The 19,553-nt window shown below is 43.4% G+C and overlaps 1 protein-coding gene across 8 annotated transcripts in view; it reads left to right on the top strand.

Annotated features, from left to right (window-relative positions):
* The window catches only part of Yeats2 (YEATS domain containing 2), a 103,975-nt gene that overhangs the window by 9,225 nt on the left and 75,197 nt on the right, over window positions 1–19,553 (top strand). For 7 of the 8 annotated variants that reach the window (XM_052740190.1, XM_052740191.1, XM_052740195.1 and 4 more), the window contains 5 exons: window positions 5,460–5,578; window positions 8,060–8,157; window positions 9,327–9,419; window positions 12,959–13,204; window positions 14,841–14,956. In XM_052740190.1, coding sequence (XP_052596150.1) covers window positions 5,479–5,578; window positions 8,060–8,157; window positions 9,327–9,419; window positions 12,959–13,204; window positions 14,841–14,956 — 653 coding nt within the window. In that variant the 5' untranslated portion in view covers window positions 5,460–5,478. Of the gene's footprint in view, window positions 1–5,459; window positions 5,579–8,059; window positions 8,158–9,326; window positions 9,420–12,958; window positions 13,205–14,840; window positions 14,957–19,553 lie in introns of those variants that run through there. The other variant, XM_052740193.1, reaches the window with a different exon arrangement.

The raw sequence follows: 19,553 nt of genomic DNA, 5'->3' as shown, positions 1-19,553 counted from the left end.
CCCGGCTGGCCTTGAACTCACTGTGTAGCCCAGGATGGCCCTTCCTTCACTTGAGTACTGTGATTGCAAGTGTCTGCCGTCTGCTGGTTTGTTTGAATGTACTGCTGGAGGTTGAACCCAGAGCTTCATGCATGCTGGGCAAGCACCCTGCCAACTGAGCTGCGTCCCTACCTAGCCCCTCTTTTTACTAACTTTGAAAAAGTAATAAAAAAATTCCAGACCTTCCAGAAGTACTTCTGTTCTAAATTACAGCATGCACCTCATGGTTCTGAACGAACTTTACATGGTAGGACGTTCATACATGCGGCATGCTTTTTGAATATTTCAAAATTTAGTGTTACTACCCAAGACAGAAATTCTATAAAATACAAATTGTTATCCAGGATTTATGTATCTGTCATATAATGACTCACTCTGGTGTGAATCAGATGACTGTCTCTGGAATAAGTTCAGTGCTCTGGAGCACCTCTCTCTTGGTTTTCTGTTTACTCTTATTTTTATTGTTATTTTATGTGTATGAGTGTTTTGTCTGTATGTCTCTGCACTATTTGGGCCCCCACCCCCACCCCCGTGCCAGTAGAGGCCAGAAGATGGCCTCAGATCCTCTGGACCTGGAGCTACAGACAGTGCAATGTAGCTTGAGTTTTCCTGCCTGGCCCACAGGACAAATCTCTCTCACCTGCCAGTCCCACAGCCGTCAGACCCAACTAAGTAAACACAGAGATTTACATTGGTTACAAACTGTATGGCCGTGGCAGGCTTCTTGCTAACTGTTCTTACAGCTTAAATTAATCCATTTCCATTAATCTATACCTTGCCACATGGCTCGTGGCTTACCGGCATCTTCACATGCTGTTTGTCATCGTGGCGGCTGGCAGTGTCTCTCTGACTCAGCCTTCCACTTCCCAGCGTTATTCTCCTCCTTGTCCCGCCTATACTTCCTGCCTAGCCAATGGCCAATCAGTGTTTTATTTATTGACCAATCAGAGCAACACATTTGCCATACAGACCATCCCACAGCACTTTCCCCCCCTGTTTTTTTCAAAAAGGAAGGTTTTAACCTTGACAAAGTAAAATTACATATAATTTGGGAATTTGGGCGTAGCTTCTCTTACTACTTCCTGCTGGAGGGGGGCGCTGTATCTTATGGGGATACAAAGAAAATTTTAGGATTATGGAATAGTCCATGAGGCTGTATCGTCTGAGCCAGTTGCCTTCAAACCATTCTGGATGTTGGATCATCTGGGCCATGGTGTCATCGGAGACCTTTCAGGGGGTCTTGGCTGGTCAAACCTGATGTGATCTTAATCTGGAACAAATCCATAGCCTCTGGCCTTCTGTGGGAACAAAAGCAGAGCCTCCTTTCCAAGGCAACACATCCTTAGATCCAAATTTTGAAGTCAAGGTATCTTTAAAATATACATTTTGGCATAACTCAACAGCTTTTACAATTAAATGTTTTTCTGCAGTTAAAAATCCCAAAGACAGGCCGGGCGGTGGTGGCGCACGCCTTTAATCCCAGCACTCGGGAGGCAGAGCCAGGCGGATCTCTGTGAGTTCGAGGCCAGCCTGGTCTCCAAAGCGAGTTCCAGGAAAGGCGCAAAGCTACACAGAGAAACCCTGTCTCGAAAAACCAAAAAAAAAAAAAAAAAAATCCCAAAGACAACACAATCCAGATTCTCTGTGTAATATTCATCTTTACGTGGCTTATTTTTTTATATTAATTTTACTGTCTTTAAAAACTTTATTTTTTAAAACTATGTATTTGTTTATATAACTGTATATATCATCTTTTTTTTGTCTCTTTCAAGCCTACGTATATTTTACACACATTGTAAACTATTACATCTGAATCTGTCTTATTGTGAAGCTATTGCTTTAAACTGCAGCAGCTGTGGCTGCTGGCTCCGCCCACCTCAGCTTTCCAACATGGCTACATTTACCGCCAGCTCTGGGAGCTATCGTGGGTCTATGCTTTTATCCAAGCAGTGTGTAGCCCAAAATACTCTTTTTTTGTTTTGTACTAGCAAAGGCTAAATCCACCACGCAGCTTAATGTGCCACTTGCAGAGGCCTCATTCCCGCCATACTGCAGGTCGAGCACACACACTAGGAACCTGCCAGTAGCTCAAACCGGCAGCTGCCGCTCATTTGAGAGAGACAATTAGGAACTGTTTTTAGCTCCATTTTAGAATCTTTTCTCAGGTTTTAGGTGGAAACTCTTGCCACCACGTTGGACGCCATTTGTAGCTTGAGATTTGCCCTGACTGTGGGCCAGGCAGGAAAACTCAAGCTACAGTGCAAGCCACCATGTGGGAGCTGGAATGAGACTCAGGTCCTGTGGACCAGCACACAGGGCCCTTATCTGCTGAGCCATCTCTCCACCCCATCATGGTGTTTGAATCTTAGGTTGGCCCCCCAACTTGATAATGTAGCTGAGGCTGGCGTTGAAGTCTCCACTCCAGAGTGCTGTAATTAGAGGCACCACAGCAGGCCTTCTGTGTTTGTTTTGTTCTTACTATAAGGACTAAATGAAGAGCTAAAGTGCTTTTAAATTGATGTTTTTGTCTTACCTTTAAACGAACACAGCATTTAAAAATAGTTTTTGAGTGGAAAAAATGAACTGGGTAAATTTTACTGTCTTGTATTTTAAGGCATTTCCACACAAAATAAGTAGTTTGGCCCCTTTTGTTAGGTCTTAGATTGGGGTGGACAGTTCAAGAAGACACTGAGAGGGATTACTGGGGAATAAGGAGTTTATTTGAGAGGTCATTAACACCGTGGACAGACAGACAGGGTGGAGTCCTCCAAGGGAGTTCAGGCCCCAGCATCTGAGAGTCTCTCTCACACGGTGAAGGAGGGAGGCACTTGGACTTTATTTTTTTAGGTTTAGTGTTGTTTATGTGTGTGGACGTTTTTGTCTGCACGTGTGTTTGTGCAGTGCCTGTGGAGGCCGGGGGGGAGGAGGACGGTGACCCCTCTGGAACTGGAGTTAGAGACTGGTTAGCCACCATGTGGGTCAGGTGCTGGGACTCGAAGCCTGGTCTTCTGGAAGAACAGCCAGCACCGCAGCCACTGAGCCTGTCTCCTGCGACATCTTACACTTTTCGGGATGCGTTTTGGTTCCTGGCAGGAAGCAAGGGACAGGGTGGAGAACACGGTGGGTGGGGGGGGGGGGGGGGCCTTCTGCTGTCAACTCACTTCCCAGGTGAGATGTGATACAGGGAGTCTGCTGGCTGGGGCTCAGCAGTGTCCCAGTCGGGTACCTGTCAGTATCTGCGAGACCCAAGCAGTATGGATTCCAGCCTCATGTTCTTAAGATCGTTATGGTTTTTAAGCCCCCTCCCCTTATTTTTTCTTTTTTGATTCAGAGTCTTATTGTGTTGCCTGGGCTGGCCTTGATCTAGTGATCCACCTCCTTAGTGTTAGGTATATGGATATATTCCACCTCACTTGCCTTGGTTTAAAACAGACACCCCAAGAAATAGTGTGTGTTTGGCTAAGTTCATCTTAGTGGTAGAGCACCCGTTTGGGACTCAGGAATCAGTCTTCTGTGTTCTTAAGTCATCACAGTAGGGATCCACATGTTCTGCACTTCCTGTCCCCCTTTGCCTTGCTCTGCCATTGAGTTCCAACCCCCCCACCCACACCTGTTTTCTTACTTGCTCATTAGTGATTCAGAATGCCCACTAAGGCAGCCACCAGCCTCAGCCTGCCAACTGAGTCTTTGAAATGTCTAATGCAAATTAAGACGAGATTTGCACGCACAAAACAATCAGATCTCAAAGACTGGGGAAAGTACAGCAGTGTGAAATCGCAGTACTGAATTGTTTATGTTGGGTATTAAGTGAGATGGTAGTATTTTGGATATACTAGGTTAGATAAGATCAACTACTTTTACCTATTTTTCTTAAAATGTGGCTACTAAAAATTCAAAAATCTTTATGTGACTGCTACTATGTTTCTGTTGAACAGTACAATATTTCTTAAGCTGGCTCATGTTTTGAAACAATTTAGAAGAGGAACACTGTCCAGCAGATGTTATCACAAGGCTGGGAACGTCCCTGTCTGTGCTGCCCACTCCAGCAGTGACTAGCTTCTGGTTGCTGTTGAGCACAGGGAATGTCAAAATTGCACTGTGGGAGAAAAAACAACAACAACTACTAAGTTTTGTGTTATATTTAATTTTGTTTATTTATGAATGTGTTTCATTTTAGTGTGTGTGTCATCTGTGAACCACATGCATGCCTGGTGCCTGTGGAGGTCAGAAGAGGGAGTTAGATCCTCTGAAACTGGAGTTTCAGATGGTTGTGAGCTGCCGTTGGTGCTGGGAATCCAACCTAGGTCCCCTGGAAGAGCAGCCAGTGCCCTTAACTGCAGAGCCATCTCCAACCCCACTTTATTTAAATTTAATCAATTTAGTGGTTTTTTTTTGGGGGTGGGGTGGGGAGGGTTTCAAGACAGGGTTTCCCTGTGTAGTTTTGGTGCCTGTCCTGGATCTCTTAATCAATTTAGTTTTAAATTTAAGTAGCCACATGTAGGCTAATATATGAAACATTGTAAAATTAGAGGATTTGTGGGATTGTTTTATTCAAGCATTTATATGGAAGGCTGGCTTATTTACCCATACTGCAAAGTTGTTCAGTAGTTTTATAAGTCCACAGTTGTGTTTATTATAAATACTACTAAAAGATCAGGGATTATTTGAGTAACTGCCGTAGCAAGCGCTGTAGAAGTATCAGAGGTAGGGTTTGCATATTGGGATGAGCCCTGAATTATACTTGTTCATGCTTTGAAATATGCTTAAAGCTTTGTGAATTACACAGCACTGTAAGCTTAACACTGCTTTTATCACAGTTTGATTTATTATTTATATATATGACACTTCTGTGAAAGGTAGACTCTTTTTGAAAAGTGTCAACAGGGTCATGGTGGCATATGTCTTTAATCCCAGTACTTGGGAGACAGTGGCAGAGGCAGGAAGTTCCCTGAGTTCAAGGTCAGCCTGTTCTACATTGAGGTTCAGGACAGCTAAGGATACATAGACCCTATTTCAAAATAAAATAAAATAAAAAACAAAGGAAGAAAAAAAAGAATTGTGAGCAATGAATCAATGTGCAACTTTGTTAAAGAATTTTTCTCTTGAAAGCGAAATCTGGGCTTTTTAACAAATAACTGTGCTGATATTTTTAGAAACTTAATGTTAGATTTAATGTTGGCTGAGTATATACAAACACCAAGAGTTGATTGAGCATCCCTAACTAGAAGATCTAAAATTCGTAAGGTTGAAACATTTCTGGATTCAAGCTTTTCAGACCAGGCATGTTTAGCTTGCGTGTACACAGGCTTATAAGTACCAGTATTTTGTAGTGTTTGTTTATTACCTTTGTGTATGTACGTAAACATTTATACATGCCAGTATTTCACAGTACTATTAATGTGTTTGTTATTGCTTCACAGTGAAGAATTGAATGTCACCATGTCTGGAATCAAGCGAACCATTAAAGAAACCGACCCTGATTATGAGGATGTGTCTGTGGCCCTTCCAAATAAGCGGCATAAAGCAATTGAGAGTTCAGGTAGACATTGAGTTGCTTTGAGACTCAGCCCGCTGACATTTGCCTATGCACAGGACTTACAGGATCTACGTGAATATGTCATCGTACACAAGCTGAAGGATATGTGAGGGCTAGCCAGTGCTCTGCGGTACACCAGATGGCACACACAAGGAGGGGGTCCCGCAGGAGCATGTCAAGTAGTCTGGAGGGAAAGCAAGCTGTACGTCTTAGCTGTTGTTGCATATGCCCTAAAATCAGAGTTTCGGCATCTGGAGAGATGGCTTAGTGGTTGAGTGCATACCTCTCTGTCTTTTTGTTGTTGTTGTTTTTTAATTTCCCCCCTTTGGGTTTTTTGAGACAAGGTCTCTATTATGTAGCTCTGGCTGTCCTGGAACTCACTCTGTAGACCAGGCTGGCCTCGAACTCACAGAGATTGACCTGACCTCCTGAGTGTTGTGATTAAAATTGTGAACCACTGCACCTGATCTTAAGATATTTATTTATTTATCTATGTATTTATTTAGAGACAGGGTTTCTCTGTGTAGCCCTGGCTGTCCTGGAACTCAATCTCTAGACCAGGATGGCCTTGAACTCAGAGATATTACTCTGCCTTCCCAGTGCTGGGATAAAAGGTGTGCACCACTGCCCCACTCATTTCTTGGCTTTTTAAAAAATATCTCATGTATATGGTGTTGTGCCTGCATGTATGTCTGTGTGCCGTGCACATGCGTTGCCTGTGCAGACCAAAGGAGGGTGTTGGAGCCCCTGAAACTGGAGTTACAGGAGATGGAGATTGTTAGCTGCCATGTGGGTGCTAGGAATCAAGCTCGGGTCCTCTGCAAAAGTAGTCAGTGCTCTTAACTGCTGAGCCATCATTCCAGCTCCAAGCTCCTACAGAGGATCCAAGTTTGGTTCCCAGCATCCATGTCAGTTGGCTCACAGCAGCCTATAACTCCAGCTTAGGGAAGTCGATGCCCTCTTTGGCCTCCATGGGCATCTGCACTCACACACAGAAACACATAATTAAAAATAAAATAATTATTTAAAAATAATAATACAAAATCAAAGTTTTTTGATGTCTCTTATATGGCATAACCACATGAGGTGATTGTAGGTGATACATAGGTGAAGGTTTTTATAGCTTCATATTTTCATGTATATAGAAATAAGAATGACCTTATCAGGTTATCTCATGGGTACTGTTGCTTAAATAGGTAAGATATTAAAGTATTAATTGTGCTCATTAAATGTTTCACTTCTGTGTTAGCTGTCAAATGTCAAAGGAGAGGACTCTTGACTCTTGTTTGCAAAGGTTTCTGTCCAAGGGTGGCCGGCCGTTGCTCTGGGCCTGATGTCAGGCAGGGTACCCTTGTAGTAGTGGAGGCTGTTCACTCTACAATAGTTCAGAGGCTGAAAGAGAAAGAGTGAGCCACAGGGCCTTAGGATGAGATATATCCTTCAAGGCATGGACTTCCTTCCTCCAACTAGGCCACACCTAGACTTGCTAAAACCTCCCAATATCGCTGGCAGCTGGGGACCAAGCTTTGAGCACATGGACTTTTGGAAACATTTTCAAATTAGATGTAATATCAATCTTGAGGGTCATACATGAATCATGGGAATTTGGAAAACACTGATCTAGTCTAACCCTGCTGGTAGCTGCTAGAGGAGATTTAAGGTTCAGAAGTATTATTATGTAATCTGTTGAAAAGCAAATTGTCAATTATATTAATATTTTGACTCATGATTCTCTTTTTTTTTTTTTTTTTTTGGTTTTTCGAGACAGGGTTTCTCTGTGTAGCTTTGCGCCTTTCCTGGTACTCGCTTTGGAGACCAGGCTGGCCTCGAACTCACAGAGATCCACCTGGCTCTGCCTCCCGAGTGCTGGGATTAAAGGCGTGCGCCACCACTGCCCGGCGACTTATGATTCTCTTAATCCGACATAAAAAATTGTATATATATATTGGAGACTGGAAAGGTGGCTCAGCAGTTAAGAGCATTTGCTGCTCTTCCAGAGGAGTAGAGTTCTGTTCCAAGCACTTATATTGGGCAACTCCTATAAGTCCAGCTCCAGAGTATCGGACACCCTCTTCTGGCCTCCACAGAGCAAGGGGGAGGGTAGGGGGAGAGAGAGAGCAAGAGCACACACCTGCACTCGCGCGCGCGCGCGCACACACACACACACACACACAAACACACACACACACGAACAACAAATAAAAGTATCTTTTTATTAACTTTATTTAAGACCTATTACATGGTATTTTGTTTTTGGCTTGCCTCTTGCTTCCCCATCCTACGTAGTTTCGTGCAGATGAAAAGGAACATATTTTTCTTTCAGAACCATTTAAGAACAGATTATACAGCTGTGTACTTCTGTGTGTTTGCGAAAGATACTGTTCCATGAGCCGAAAGCAGTTTCTGTTCCTTGGGTTTCTACAACTGCTGATTTAAATCAAGGTAGCTACTGATTAATTTGGTATCCTTGTGTTCTTTGTGTAGCTCGAGATGCAGCTGTGCAGAAAATTGAGACTATTATTAAGGAGCAGTTTGCTCTTGAAATGAAGAATAAGGAACATGAGATCGACGTCATTGACCAGGTATAATTATGATAAATTGAAAAAACTGAATTTATGGAGGGAAAAGAGTATTTGATAAAGTTTCAAAAACTTTCCCATTGCTGGACATGATGGCACACATCTTTAATCCTGGCACTCTAGAGGCAGGGATAGATGGATCTCTGAGTTCTAGGACAACTTGGTCTCCATATTGAGTTCTAGGACAGCCAAGACTGCATATTGAGACCCTGTCTCGAAACAAACAGAAAGTTACCCTGCTGAGGGCTGAGCACACACCTCTAATTTCAGGATGTGGGAGGTAGGGGACAGGAGGACCACACCTTTAAGGTCATCCTCAGCTGCATAGGGAGCTTGAAGCCAGCCTGGGGTACATGAGTCTTTTTCTCAAAAAAAAAAAAAAAAAAAAAAAAAAAAAAAAAAAAGAGATTGGATAAAAGATAAGAAGTTCTACTTGAACTTCCATCCCTGAGATAATTCTTTTTTTTTTTTTTTTTTTTTGGTTTTTCGAGACAGGGTTTCTCTGTGTAGCTTTGCGCCTTTTCCTGGAACTCACTTGGTAGCCCAGGCTGGCCTCGAACTCACAAAGATCCGCCTGGCTCTGCCTCCGAGATAATTCTTTTTTTTTTTTTTTTTTTTTTTTTTTTTTTTTTTTTTTTTTTTTGGTTTTTTCGAGACAGGGTTTCTCTGTGTAGCTTTGCGCCTTTTCCTGGAACTCACTTGGTAGCCCAGGCTGGCCTCGAACTCACAGAGATCCGCCTGGCTCTGCCTCCCGAGTGCTGGGATTAAAGGCGTGCGCCACCACCGCCCGGCTAGAGATAATTCTTTTTGATAGTGTTCTCAGTATTTTATTCTTAATGAATATGTTAGTAAGTGCACACACACACACACCATGTGTGTCACTGTTTTTGTTTGTCATTTTTTAAGACGTTACTGATTAGGGAAGCACACACACACTGTTCCCATCCCCATTGTGCTCTGGGATAGAAGCAGAGACTCCAGGGCTTTGAATATACACATCAGCACTCAGTCACTGAGCTGCATCTCCAGCCTTTACCTTTGCCAGTTTAGTTAGGAGAAAGTAGTTATTTATTGATGGGATTCGAGTCGCTGGGTTCCTGCTTCAGTTGTTTGCCTTTATTTTGTGGATTTTAAGTTGTTACTTTTCTGTTTAAACTCTCACTTGTTTTTAGCGACTGATTGAAGCCCGAAGGATGATGGACAAGCTCCGCGCCTGCATTGTAGCAAACTATTACGCTTCTGCTGGTCTCCTGAAGGTTTCTGAGGTAAGTGTTCCTCACACTCCAGTCTGTTCTAAGCCTCCATTTTCCTTGTCTGGGGGGGGGGGGGGGACGTCAGGCCAGTTTGGATCCCTACCATTGAGACATTTCTTACCTTGACTTTTGGAATTGAGTGAGCCTGCCCGCCTTTCCGAGGAACGTAGATCATCGGCATTGTGTTAACAGTGGTCCTGTCCTGTCCCTGCTGGTTGCTAGTGTTATACTAGGCTATTCAGATCCGGGTGGGAGACAGACCTCGCTGCCTAGGAGACCTCCCTGCAGCTCTCCCTAGCTCTTCCTCTTTGCCTTACTCAGCATGCTTCCCAAATCCCACTTCTCTTTGTTCTTTTCATTTGTTTTTCCAGACAGGGTTTCTCTGTGTACCGCTGACTGTCTTGGAACTTGCTCTGTAGAAAAGACTGGCCTCAAATTCAGAGATTCGGCTGCCTCTGTCTCTGGAGTGCCGGGATTAAAGACATGTTCCACCAACGCCTGGCCCAAATGCTACTTTATAATGAATAGTTTTTCAGTATAAGAAAAATATAAATAAATATGTTTGCATACCATGTAGATTCATCAATTTAAAATTATATTGTTTTCTTCTAAAACATTGAAAAGTAAGTTCTAGACATCATAACATTACAATGCTCACTATAAAACATTTTTTTCCTGGCAGCTGTGTATTAAGCTCAGTGAAAAACACACACACACACACACACACACACACACACACACACACACACACACACTCACACACTCACACACTACCCATACACACACAAAATTAGAGATCATAATGTATAAGCAAAAGATCAGTAAGATAAAAAATGTCCAAATAAGCTGGACAGTAGTGTCACATGCCTTTAATCCTAGCACTCAGGAGACAGCTGAGTTCGAGGCTAACCTGGTCTACAGAGTGAGTTTCAGGACAGCCAGAGCTACACAGAGAAACCCTATGGGGAAGGGGGCAGGGCAAGCAAAGCATTATCCCTTAGGTGTCTCCCTGGAGTTTTCTCTGTCTATGGTTCCTTTAAGGATATTAGTCCTGGGTTGGGGTTGGCTTCAGTCTGGTGTGACTTGTTTTAAGTTGATCTACATCCACAAAGACCCTTTTTGACCCTCCTCTTCTCTGAGCATGCGTTAGCCTGTGACTGACCCCAGGGTCTCACATATGATAGGAATCTGCAATTCAGCAATACCCACAGCCCCTCAGGCTATTTCTGAGTAAAGCCACAGAGTCTGGGTGGATATGAATTTGTGGAAGTTGTACTATCCGGTCCAGCAAAAATTCTGATGTTGTGGATTAAATAACTTAGTATTGGCTTACTATGATAGCTGCTCGGCTTGAAAAACTGGTTAGTTTTTTGTTGATTTACCATTAGCAGTGAGAATCTGGTGTTTGATAGTCTAGAAATGTACAGATTTTATCTCCTGATGTTCTGATTAAGATTTACTAAGGGCTGGGCTGGAGAGATGGTTCAGTTGGTTTCTATTGGGTTCAGTTCCTAGCATCTACACAGTGGCTTGCAAGTCAATAACATCACTTTTAGGGCATCCAGCACCCTCTTTTGTCCCCTGAAGCTACCAGGCGTTCACATGGTACACATGTGTGTACATAGGCAAAACACTCATACAAATAAAATAAATAAATCTTTAAAAATTTAAAAACTGGTTATGGTGGCGCACTCCGGTAGGATTTGCTGAAGGAGGCAGAGGCAGGAGGATCACGAGTTCGAGGCCAGCCTGGGCTAAAAATTAAAAAAAAAAAAACACCAAGCATTCAAGGACTTTTTAGCTAGCCATTTAATTATCTTAAATTTGGAGCACACATTTACAGCTCTGAAAAGCCCTGTTACTGAATTAATCAGCTCTATTTCTTATTTTAAAACATTAGTGTCCACACCAGATCAGTTTTTTTTGTTTTTTGTTTTTTTTTTTTGATTGATAACTATGTAGCTCTGTGTATGTGTCTTGAATTGAAATCTTGCTATATAGCTCATACTGGCTTAGAAATTACAATCCTCCTGCCTCTTCTTCCCAAGTACTGGGATTATAGGTAGGGCCACCATGCCCAGCCAATAATAGAGGTGATTTTTGTTGTTGTTTGTTTTGTTTTGTTTTTAAGAGATTTATTTTATAAATTGTGTGTGCTTGTGTCTGGGTGTGTACACATGAGTTCAGGTGTCAATGGAGGCCAGAGGCATCCCTCTGATGGATTTCCTTGGAGCTAGAGTTGGGAGCTGTCTACATGAGAGCTGGAAGAACACCCAGTAATACCATTTTAAAAAGAGCTGAACTTAGGCCTCCATACTAGCCTGAGAGAAAACATTGTACGGTGCTGATTTTAAAGCTTCTAACACTGTTGTGTGTGTGTTGTTTTTTTAAACTCCTGTGTGGGTGTCATTTTTTATATTGTACACTTTCATTTTTGTTTTGAGCTAGAGTCTCATTCAATAAACGAGGCTGACCTTGAACTCAAGGAGATGTTCTCCCCTACTTAGATTCCAAAGGTCTTGGGATTGTGGATATAACCACAAGGCCTGGCTCTGTGTACTTTTTATTTTATAAAATTTTTCTGTTTTTATTATTATTTCTTTTTTCATTTTTTAAGACAGGGTTTCTCTGTTTAACAGCCCTGGCAGTCCTGGGAACTCACTCTGTAGAATAGGCTGGCCTTGAACTCACAGAAATCTTCCTGCCTTTGCCTCCCAAGCACTGTGACTAAAGACATACGACACCACCGCCCTGCTTGTACTTTTTAAATTAAATCTTGCTGGGGATGGTGGCACATATCTTGAACTCCTGAGCTTCTTGCTTCCACCTCCTGGATGCCAGGATTGCAGGCATGCTCTTCCATGCTGCATTTATGTGGTGCCGGCTTCGAGCATGCTAGACTCTCAGCTAGACTCCCATCCGAGCTACCTTATTTAACTCTTTCAAATGTTTCCTTGTCATGTAGCCCAGTGTGGTCCAGATTTTCCTGCCTCAGCCCCCTGAGTGATGTTTTCACAGGTATGTGCCACCACCACACCTGGCTCATTGTTGGCTTTTGGTGGTAGAATTTTTGTATAATTATTTGTTGCTCTAGTTTTTGTTTTGTTGATACAGGCTAGTTTTAAGAATTTATGGATATGGGGCAACACACGCCTTCAATCCCAGCACTCAGGAGGCAGAGCCAGGTGGATCTCTGTGAGTTCAAAGCCAGCCTGGTCTACAGAGCGAGATCCAGGACAGGCACCAAAAATACACAGAGAAACCCTGTCTCGGAAAAAAAAAAATATGATATGGAGAGAATTTCTTTAAAATTTCTTTCTTTCTTTCTTTCTTCTTTTCTTTCCTTTCCTTTTCTTTTCCTTTCTTTTCTTTTCTTTTCTTTTTTGGTGTGAGCCTAGTCTTTAATGACTGAGCCATCTCTCCAGCCTGGATTCGGAGAGATTTTTGAAGACTTGTTAACATGATCTTAAACGTAACTTGGAGTTTTCAGGAGTTCAATTTTTCACCAGTTTTGATGGATTTGATTAAGTTTGCTTCTTTCATTTTTCTAGGGATTGAAGACATTTGATACGATGGCTTTTAACCACCCTGCTATCAAGAAATTTTTGGAATCACCTTCTAGGTCGTCATCTCCTACCAATCAGAGATCAGAAACACCATCTGCCAATCATTCTGAAAGTGACTCACTGTCTCAACAAAATGACTTCCTGTCTGACAAAGACAATAACAGCAACATGGATATGGAGGAAAGACTCTCAAGCACGGTGGAGCAGCGATCCAGCCGCAACACAGGAAGGGTATAGCACTGGATGGGAGTGGGCTGGGCTCCAGGGGAGAAAGGACCTACTGTTTACTAGGTGTGGCATATTTCTCATTCTTTTCTGGGGACTCTAGGACATTAGTTGTTTGATTTTTTTTTTTTTTTTTACAGCAGAGAAATGAATCTTTGGTCCTTTGAGATGGGGTCTTTGTCTCTAGCCTGGCCTGGGACAGGCTGGCCTAAAACTTGAGGCATCTTTTGCCTCAGCTCCCAAGTAGTGATGTTACAAGATCAAATCATTGTATAGGGTTGACTAAGAAACTGAGTTCTTTTTTTTGGCATCTTGCACTATAGCCAGGCTGGTCTCAAACTAACAGAACCCTCCTTCCTTGGCCTTGTGAATGCTGGGTTATAGGTGTGAACTATCATACCCAGCTGAGTTTATGTGGTTGTCATTCTGGTGTGTGTGTGTGTGTGTGTGTGTGTGTGTGTGTGTGTGTGTGTGTGTGTGTGTGTGTTGAGTGTGTGTGTTTGTGTGTGTGTGTTTTGACATTCTGACTTTAGAACATAGCGCTCCAGAGTGCAGCAGAGCTATGGAGGTCCTTCTTAGAGATGGAAAAGAACCCTTAAGGGTTGCAGTTCCCTATTCAATGATCGATGGTGGTCTAAGTGGTGGCTGGTGCAGTTTGACATACAGAAAACAAAATACACAGCTCTTTTCTTGACGGAGATTTGCTGGGAGGCCCTGGCTGGCCAGGCACTGATTCTGTAGACCAGGCTGGTCTGGAACTTGTAGTGATCCCCCTGCCTCTCCCTCCGAGTGCTGGAATCACAGGCGTGCGTGCCACTGTGCCCAGCTATGATAGTATGACTGCCTAGATTGAAGCCGCTCTGTTATTTGGTGTTTCTATTTATGTGTAGAGTCACTATTAAGTCAGATCAGCGATTTTCCAGCCACCGCTTCTGTAATAGAGGGAATGTTCAGTTGTTTTCTGTATATTCAGTCATCAGTATTTCGTTTATTTTGCATAAAAGTGGTTTTTATTGTAAATTCGTTTGTCCGCCATTGAAGAAAGTAAAACAGAAAGGCCTTTTCTAAATTAACCCAGTTTGACACCTTATAATCAGAACTCTTAACGTGTGGATTTCCTTGTGTTTGTCCAGTATTCTCTCTCCTCCCTTTACCTTTGAAGTGCTGGAGACAGAACCCAAGGCTTGGTACAAGCCAGAGCAGCATTCTACCAACTGAGCTACATCCCTAGACTCACTAAATTCTTTTCTAAGAAAAAGAAAAACAGACTAGAGAGATGACTGAGTGGTTTAGAGCACTGACCTGAGTTTGGTTCCAGCCTCAACATGGCAGCTCACAGCCATCATAACGCTTGTTACCAGGGATCCTGCACCCTCTTGTGGCCTCCATGGGCACCAGGCACACACACGGTGAATAAACACACATGCCAGCAAAAACATTCATAAACTAAAACATAAATTTAACAAACAAAAATCTGAAACGTCTGCTCTTCCAGGTGTGGTGGCTGATGCCCATATTCCCAGTAAGACCTGTTTTCTAAAAGACAAGACATTCTGAGCTACTTTATTCATGCCTTCGTTACAGCATTATCCTCTTGAATGTTGCGTAAATGGATACAAATGATGATTGTCATTTCTTTCAGGACACTTCGAGTGTTAGTGGCTCCCACAAAAGGGAACTACGGAACGCCGACCTCACAGGAGATGAGACTTCTCGGCTTTTTGTAAAGAAAACCATAGTAGTAGGCAACGTGTCCAAGTGAGTATCCGCAAAATATCCCTGTCAGTGACTCACGTAAACATGAATACTTCACCCTCACTACTTCTTTACTGTGGTGTTATAGTGGGAGTAAGACTCAGGAATTCTTCCAGGCTCTTGTTTTAAAAGTAAATGGTGGTCTAGAGGCATTCTTAGGGTAATCTTGCACTTTAGTTAGCAAAATCAGAAATAGAACTGAGAAATTTCCATCTTACAGTTTCCCTGATCTAGTGATACTCTGTCTTGGACCATATCCGTGACTATCCCTGGTGATAAATAGGTGTTAACAGGGTAGTATCCTTTTTACACTTAGTTTTACTTATTTATTTTTACTTTATGTATTTGAGTTGCCTGTGTGTATGTGTTCCACATGAATGCCTGGTTCCTGCTAAGGCCAGAAGAAGGTGTCAGATCCCCAAGACTAGAGTCACAGAGAGTTGTGAGCTGCCATGTGGGTGCTGGGAACCACCCTAGGTTCTCTGGAAAGGCAGCCTGTGCTTTTAACCGTGAGCTATCTCTCATCCCCTGCTTATTTATTTTTGAGCCAGTGTCTCGCTGTTTTGCCAAGCTGGCCTCAAGCTCACGGTCATCCTGCCTCTGCTTCCTGCGTAGCTCATGTTCAAACACATACCACCATGCCCAGTTGCTTCTTACACTTTCTTGTGAAATTTGTGAAGGTATTATTTAGGTATTTGTTTGGTTTTGTTTTTATATTTTCTTTGGCTTTCCTTGTGTAAAGGGCGTCACTAGCCCAGAACTCATGTATAGAAAAGACTAGTCTAGAACTCTAGGGATCTGCTTGTGTCTGACTCCAGAATGCTGCGGGGAAAGGTGTGCACTGCTGTTGTTTGAGAGCCAGTGAGGTAGGAAGGTTTCATCACTGCCTTCTACTCTAGCTTTCAGACATGTTTCCCCCATCTCATAATCTCAACGTTTCATACTTATCTGTCATTGTCCCCACCAAAACTGAAACCAAATTCTTTTTTCTGAAAACCCATTTACTTTTGTGAAATGGAGTGATTTAGGAGGCTAAAGAGATGGCTCAATGGTTAAGAACACTGGATGCTCTTCCAGAGGACTTGGGTTCAATGCCCAGTCCCCATGTGACCACTCACAGCTATTTGTAACTAACTAGTTCTAGGGGATACAGCATCCTCTTCTTTCCTCTGTAGGTGATGCACACATGTAATGCACAGACAGACATGCAGTCAGAGCAGCCATACACATAAAATTTAAAGATGGAATGATTCAAGTGTGATAGCGTTTTGTGATTTGATTTTTTTTTTTCCTTTCAAATTCTAACGCTCAGGCCCTCTGTGAGTTCAAGGCTAGCTTGGGCTACATAGTGAGACCCCCCATCTCAGAACTAAACAAGCAAACAAACAGAAAAACAATATTAAGATTTTTAGTGACTCTGAAAGGTGAGCCAGGGAGATTTGAATTGTAAATAGTAAAAGTCCCTGGGGTTTATCTTTAGGTAGAAGAGGTCTCATTTTCAACTGTCTGATGAATACTTTGACATACATACTTTGTAAAAGATAATTACTTATTTTTAGTTTATGTGCAGTGGTGTTTTGCCTGCATGTGTGTCTGTGAGGGTGTCGGATCTTGGAGTTACAGATTTGTGGATACAAGATTCAAACCTGGGTCCTCTGGAGACCAGAAAAAGTGCTCCGAACTGCTGAGCTATCTCTCCAGCTCAACATAAATACTTCTAAAGTCAGTTTTTGTTTTAATTTCTAAAATGTAGAAAATTTTAGTGTGTGTGTGGTTTGGTTTTTTTTTTTTGTTTTGTTTTGAGACAGGGTCTCACTGTGCAGCCTTGTCTGGCCTGGAGCTCACAGAGATCACCCCCCTCAGCCTCCCCGGGGCTGGGATTAAAGGCGTGTACCACCATGCACGGCTTTAAAAACATCCTTTAAAAAAGGAAGAGGCGCTTGCTTTGGAGGCTGACAGGGTGGTTCAGTGGGTAGAAGCACTTGCCACGCAGGACTGGTGACCTGAACTCCACCCTGGAACACACATAAAAGTCAACTGAGAGAGCTGAGTAGACAGAGGTCATCTCTGACCTCCATGTGCACTCCCTGGCACATGTGTCCCCAGAGAGCGAGGGAGTGGCTCGGTCAGCAAATGGAAGTAGAATGTTCTGAAATGTTCTTGTATGTGCTCGGTTTTACTTTTTTTTTTTCTTTCTTTATTTATTATGTATGCAGTGTTCCGGCATGTATGCCTACATGCCCAGAAGAGGGCACCAGATCTCATCCTAGATGGTGTGCTGGGAATTGAACTCAGGGCCTCTGGAACAGCAGCTGGTGCTCTTAACCTCTGAGCCATCTCTCCAGCCCCTGACTTTTTTTTTTAATGATCTATTTGTTTATTTGCCTTCATGTGTGTCTGTGAGGTTGTCAGACCCCTGGAACTGGAATTCCAGACAGTTGTGAGCTGCCATGTGGGTGCTGGGAATTGAACCCAGGACCTCTGGAAGAGCATCTCTCCAGCCCCCTCAGTTTAACTTTTAACCTTACATATATTTCTTGGATTTGGACGTGGAGTTTCCAGAAACTGCCTAGGTTTGATCTTAGAGGAGCCTGCCCTTGGCACCCCTCCTTCCGTGGTGCCACTGGTTTGTCTGTGTTCTCTCATGGCAGGGAGGACTGCAGAGCAGGGTCACCACATCTCACTGCAGAGCAGTGTGTCACCACATCTCACAAGGTCCACTTTGTGTGTAAAGGTTAGGATGCAGTGTGACAGTGCTGAACATCCAGCCAGTTCAAGGACTGCCAGCTCCTTCTCAATCTACCACTCCTCCATTGACAAAAACTGTAACTTGTCTGTCATGGTAGTAGTGTCCCCAGAGATTTCTGGGTCTTCCTTGACCTGACCTATTTGTGAAAACGAACTGGATGTTTGAATCCTCTGTGCTGGGTCCTCGTGCTGGAACCGTATTCTGGAGAGAGCATTTGAAGGTGTAAGTTCGTTCATGTTAGCCAGTTTTCAACAGAAAACATGAACCTCCTTACTCAGACCGCGGAAGCCTGAGAGACTGCCTAGCAACCCCATAGTGATCTCGGATTTGTCCAGGGGCTGATGAGGGGCAGGAGCGGGTGCACTCGCTCCCATCTGTCTCGGTGGGAATGTCATGGGGAAGGCTCAGCATTCCTCGGCCTGAACAAAGCCAGCCATACACTGAGGGAAGTGGCAGCTTCTGCCGAAGCCTGTTTGCCAGAAATACTTCCTTGCCCTGGTGTCACAGTAGGAAGAGGCCTCGAGGAACAGTTTTCCCAAACTCAGTCATTTCAGAAGAAAATCATGTTCCTAATGAGACTTTATCTTCATGTGTCTACCAGTCTTGGATTTAGAGTAAAATTATACTTTGCAAAAATTTCTGATATGATCTATTGCATAAATATTTATTGTCAAGTGTATAAGTTTGGGGAAACGTTTTTAAATCTTTGTTGTTGTTTGTTTGTTTTTGTTTTTCCAGACAAGGTTTCTCTTTGTAGCCCTGGCTATCCTAGAACTCACTCTGTAGATCAGGCTGGCATCGAACTCAGAGATCCCCCTGCCTCGGCCTCTGCAGTACTGGGATCAAAGGTGTGTGCCACCACTGCCCAGCTTGGAGAAACCTTTTTTAAGACTGTGTGTGGACACCTTGTGGAATTATTCTCTTTCCACATTTACATGGACTCCTGGGATTGAGCTCCAGTCACCAAGCTTAAATGTCAAGGTGCTGTACCTGCCAAGCTATCTTTCAGGCTCTAAAGCCAAATTTTTGATTATTTAATTTTAAGATTAATCAAAGTTTAGCAAGGTTATCGACTATGGTATCATTACACAGTAGTCAGTACTTATATGACAGTTGTTCTTATGTGATAGAAAACATTTAAAACCGTGTTTACATTAGCAATCAGAATGTGCTTAGTAAATCAAACAAAAGACATGCTAGCCCTTCAAGAAGAACTTTTACACTTTATGAGAAGAAGTACAGCAGTGTGTCAGGTAACAGATGAGGAGGCCCAGTACTGCAAATACCGCCTCTCCCTAAATTAATGCTGATCTACAGATATTCCGGTGAAATCTCAACCAGGCTCATGGAATTCAGAAACTCGTGCTTCCCTCATGGAAGAGCAGAGTGCCAAGACTGGACTGAGCCCCTGTGAAGGTGTGACACTTGTCCCTGGTGTCACTAAAGATGATCGGGGGTCTAGATGTCAGGGGCGATGTCCAGGTTTGTCACCAGAGTCTAAGAGGGGTGCCCCGTTCAGTGGCGAAGAGGCAAAGCCCCCCAAGGAGAAGGGGGCTTCCTGTGCCATAGTCACGTCGGGGATGGATAGTTGGGGTGTTCAGGGAGAAGACAGTGGCAAGGAGGGTCCCACGCTGCCTACCTGAAACCTGACTGGAAGCCTGAAGCTCCCTAAATGCCAGTTTATTTCTACCTCAGGTAACCACTTGATAAGAAAACAAGTGTGGCTGGGCAGTGGTGGCACACACCTTTAATCCCAGCACTCGGGAGGCAAAGGCAGGTGGATCTCTGTGAGTTCGAGGCCAGTCTGGTCTGCAGAGCGGGTTCCAGAACAGCCAGACTGCCAGAGCTGTT

The sequence above is a fragment of the Peromyscus californicus genome, unplaced genomic scaffold, assembly GCF_007827085.1.
Source record: "Peromyscus californicus insignis strain IS unplaced genomic scaffold, ASM782708v3 Scaffold_16__1_contigs__length_79575227, whole genome shotgun sequence".
Lineage (NCBI taxonomy): Eukaryota > Metazoa > Chordata > Mammalia > Rodentia > Cricetidae > Peromyscus > Peromyscus californicus.
Note: the sequence above shows the minus strand (reverse complement) of the source record. Positions and strands in the feature narration are given on the sequence as shown.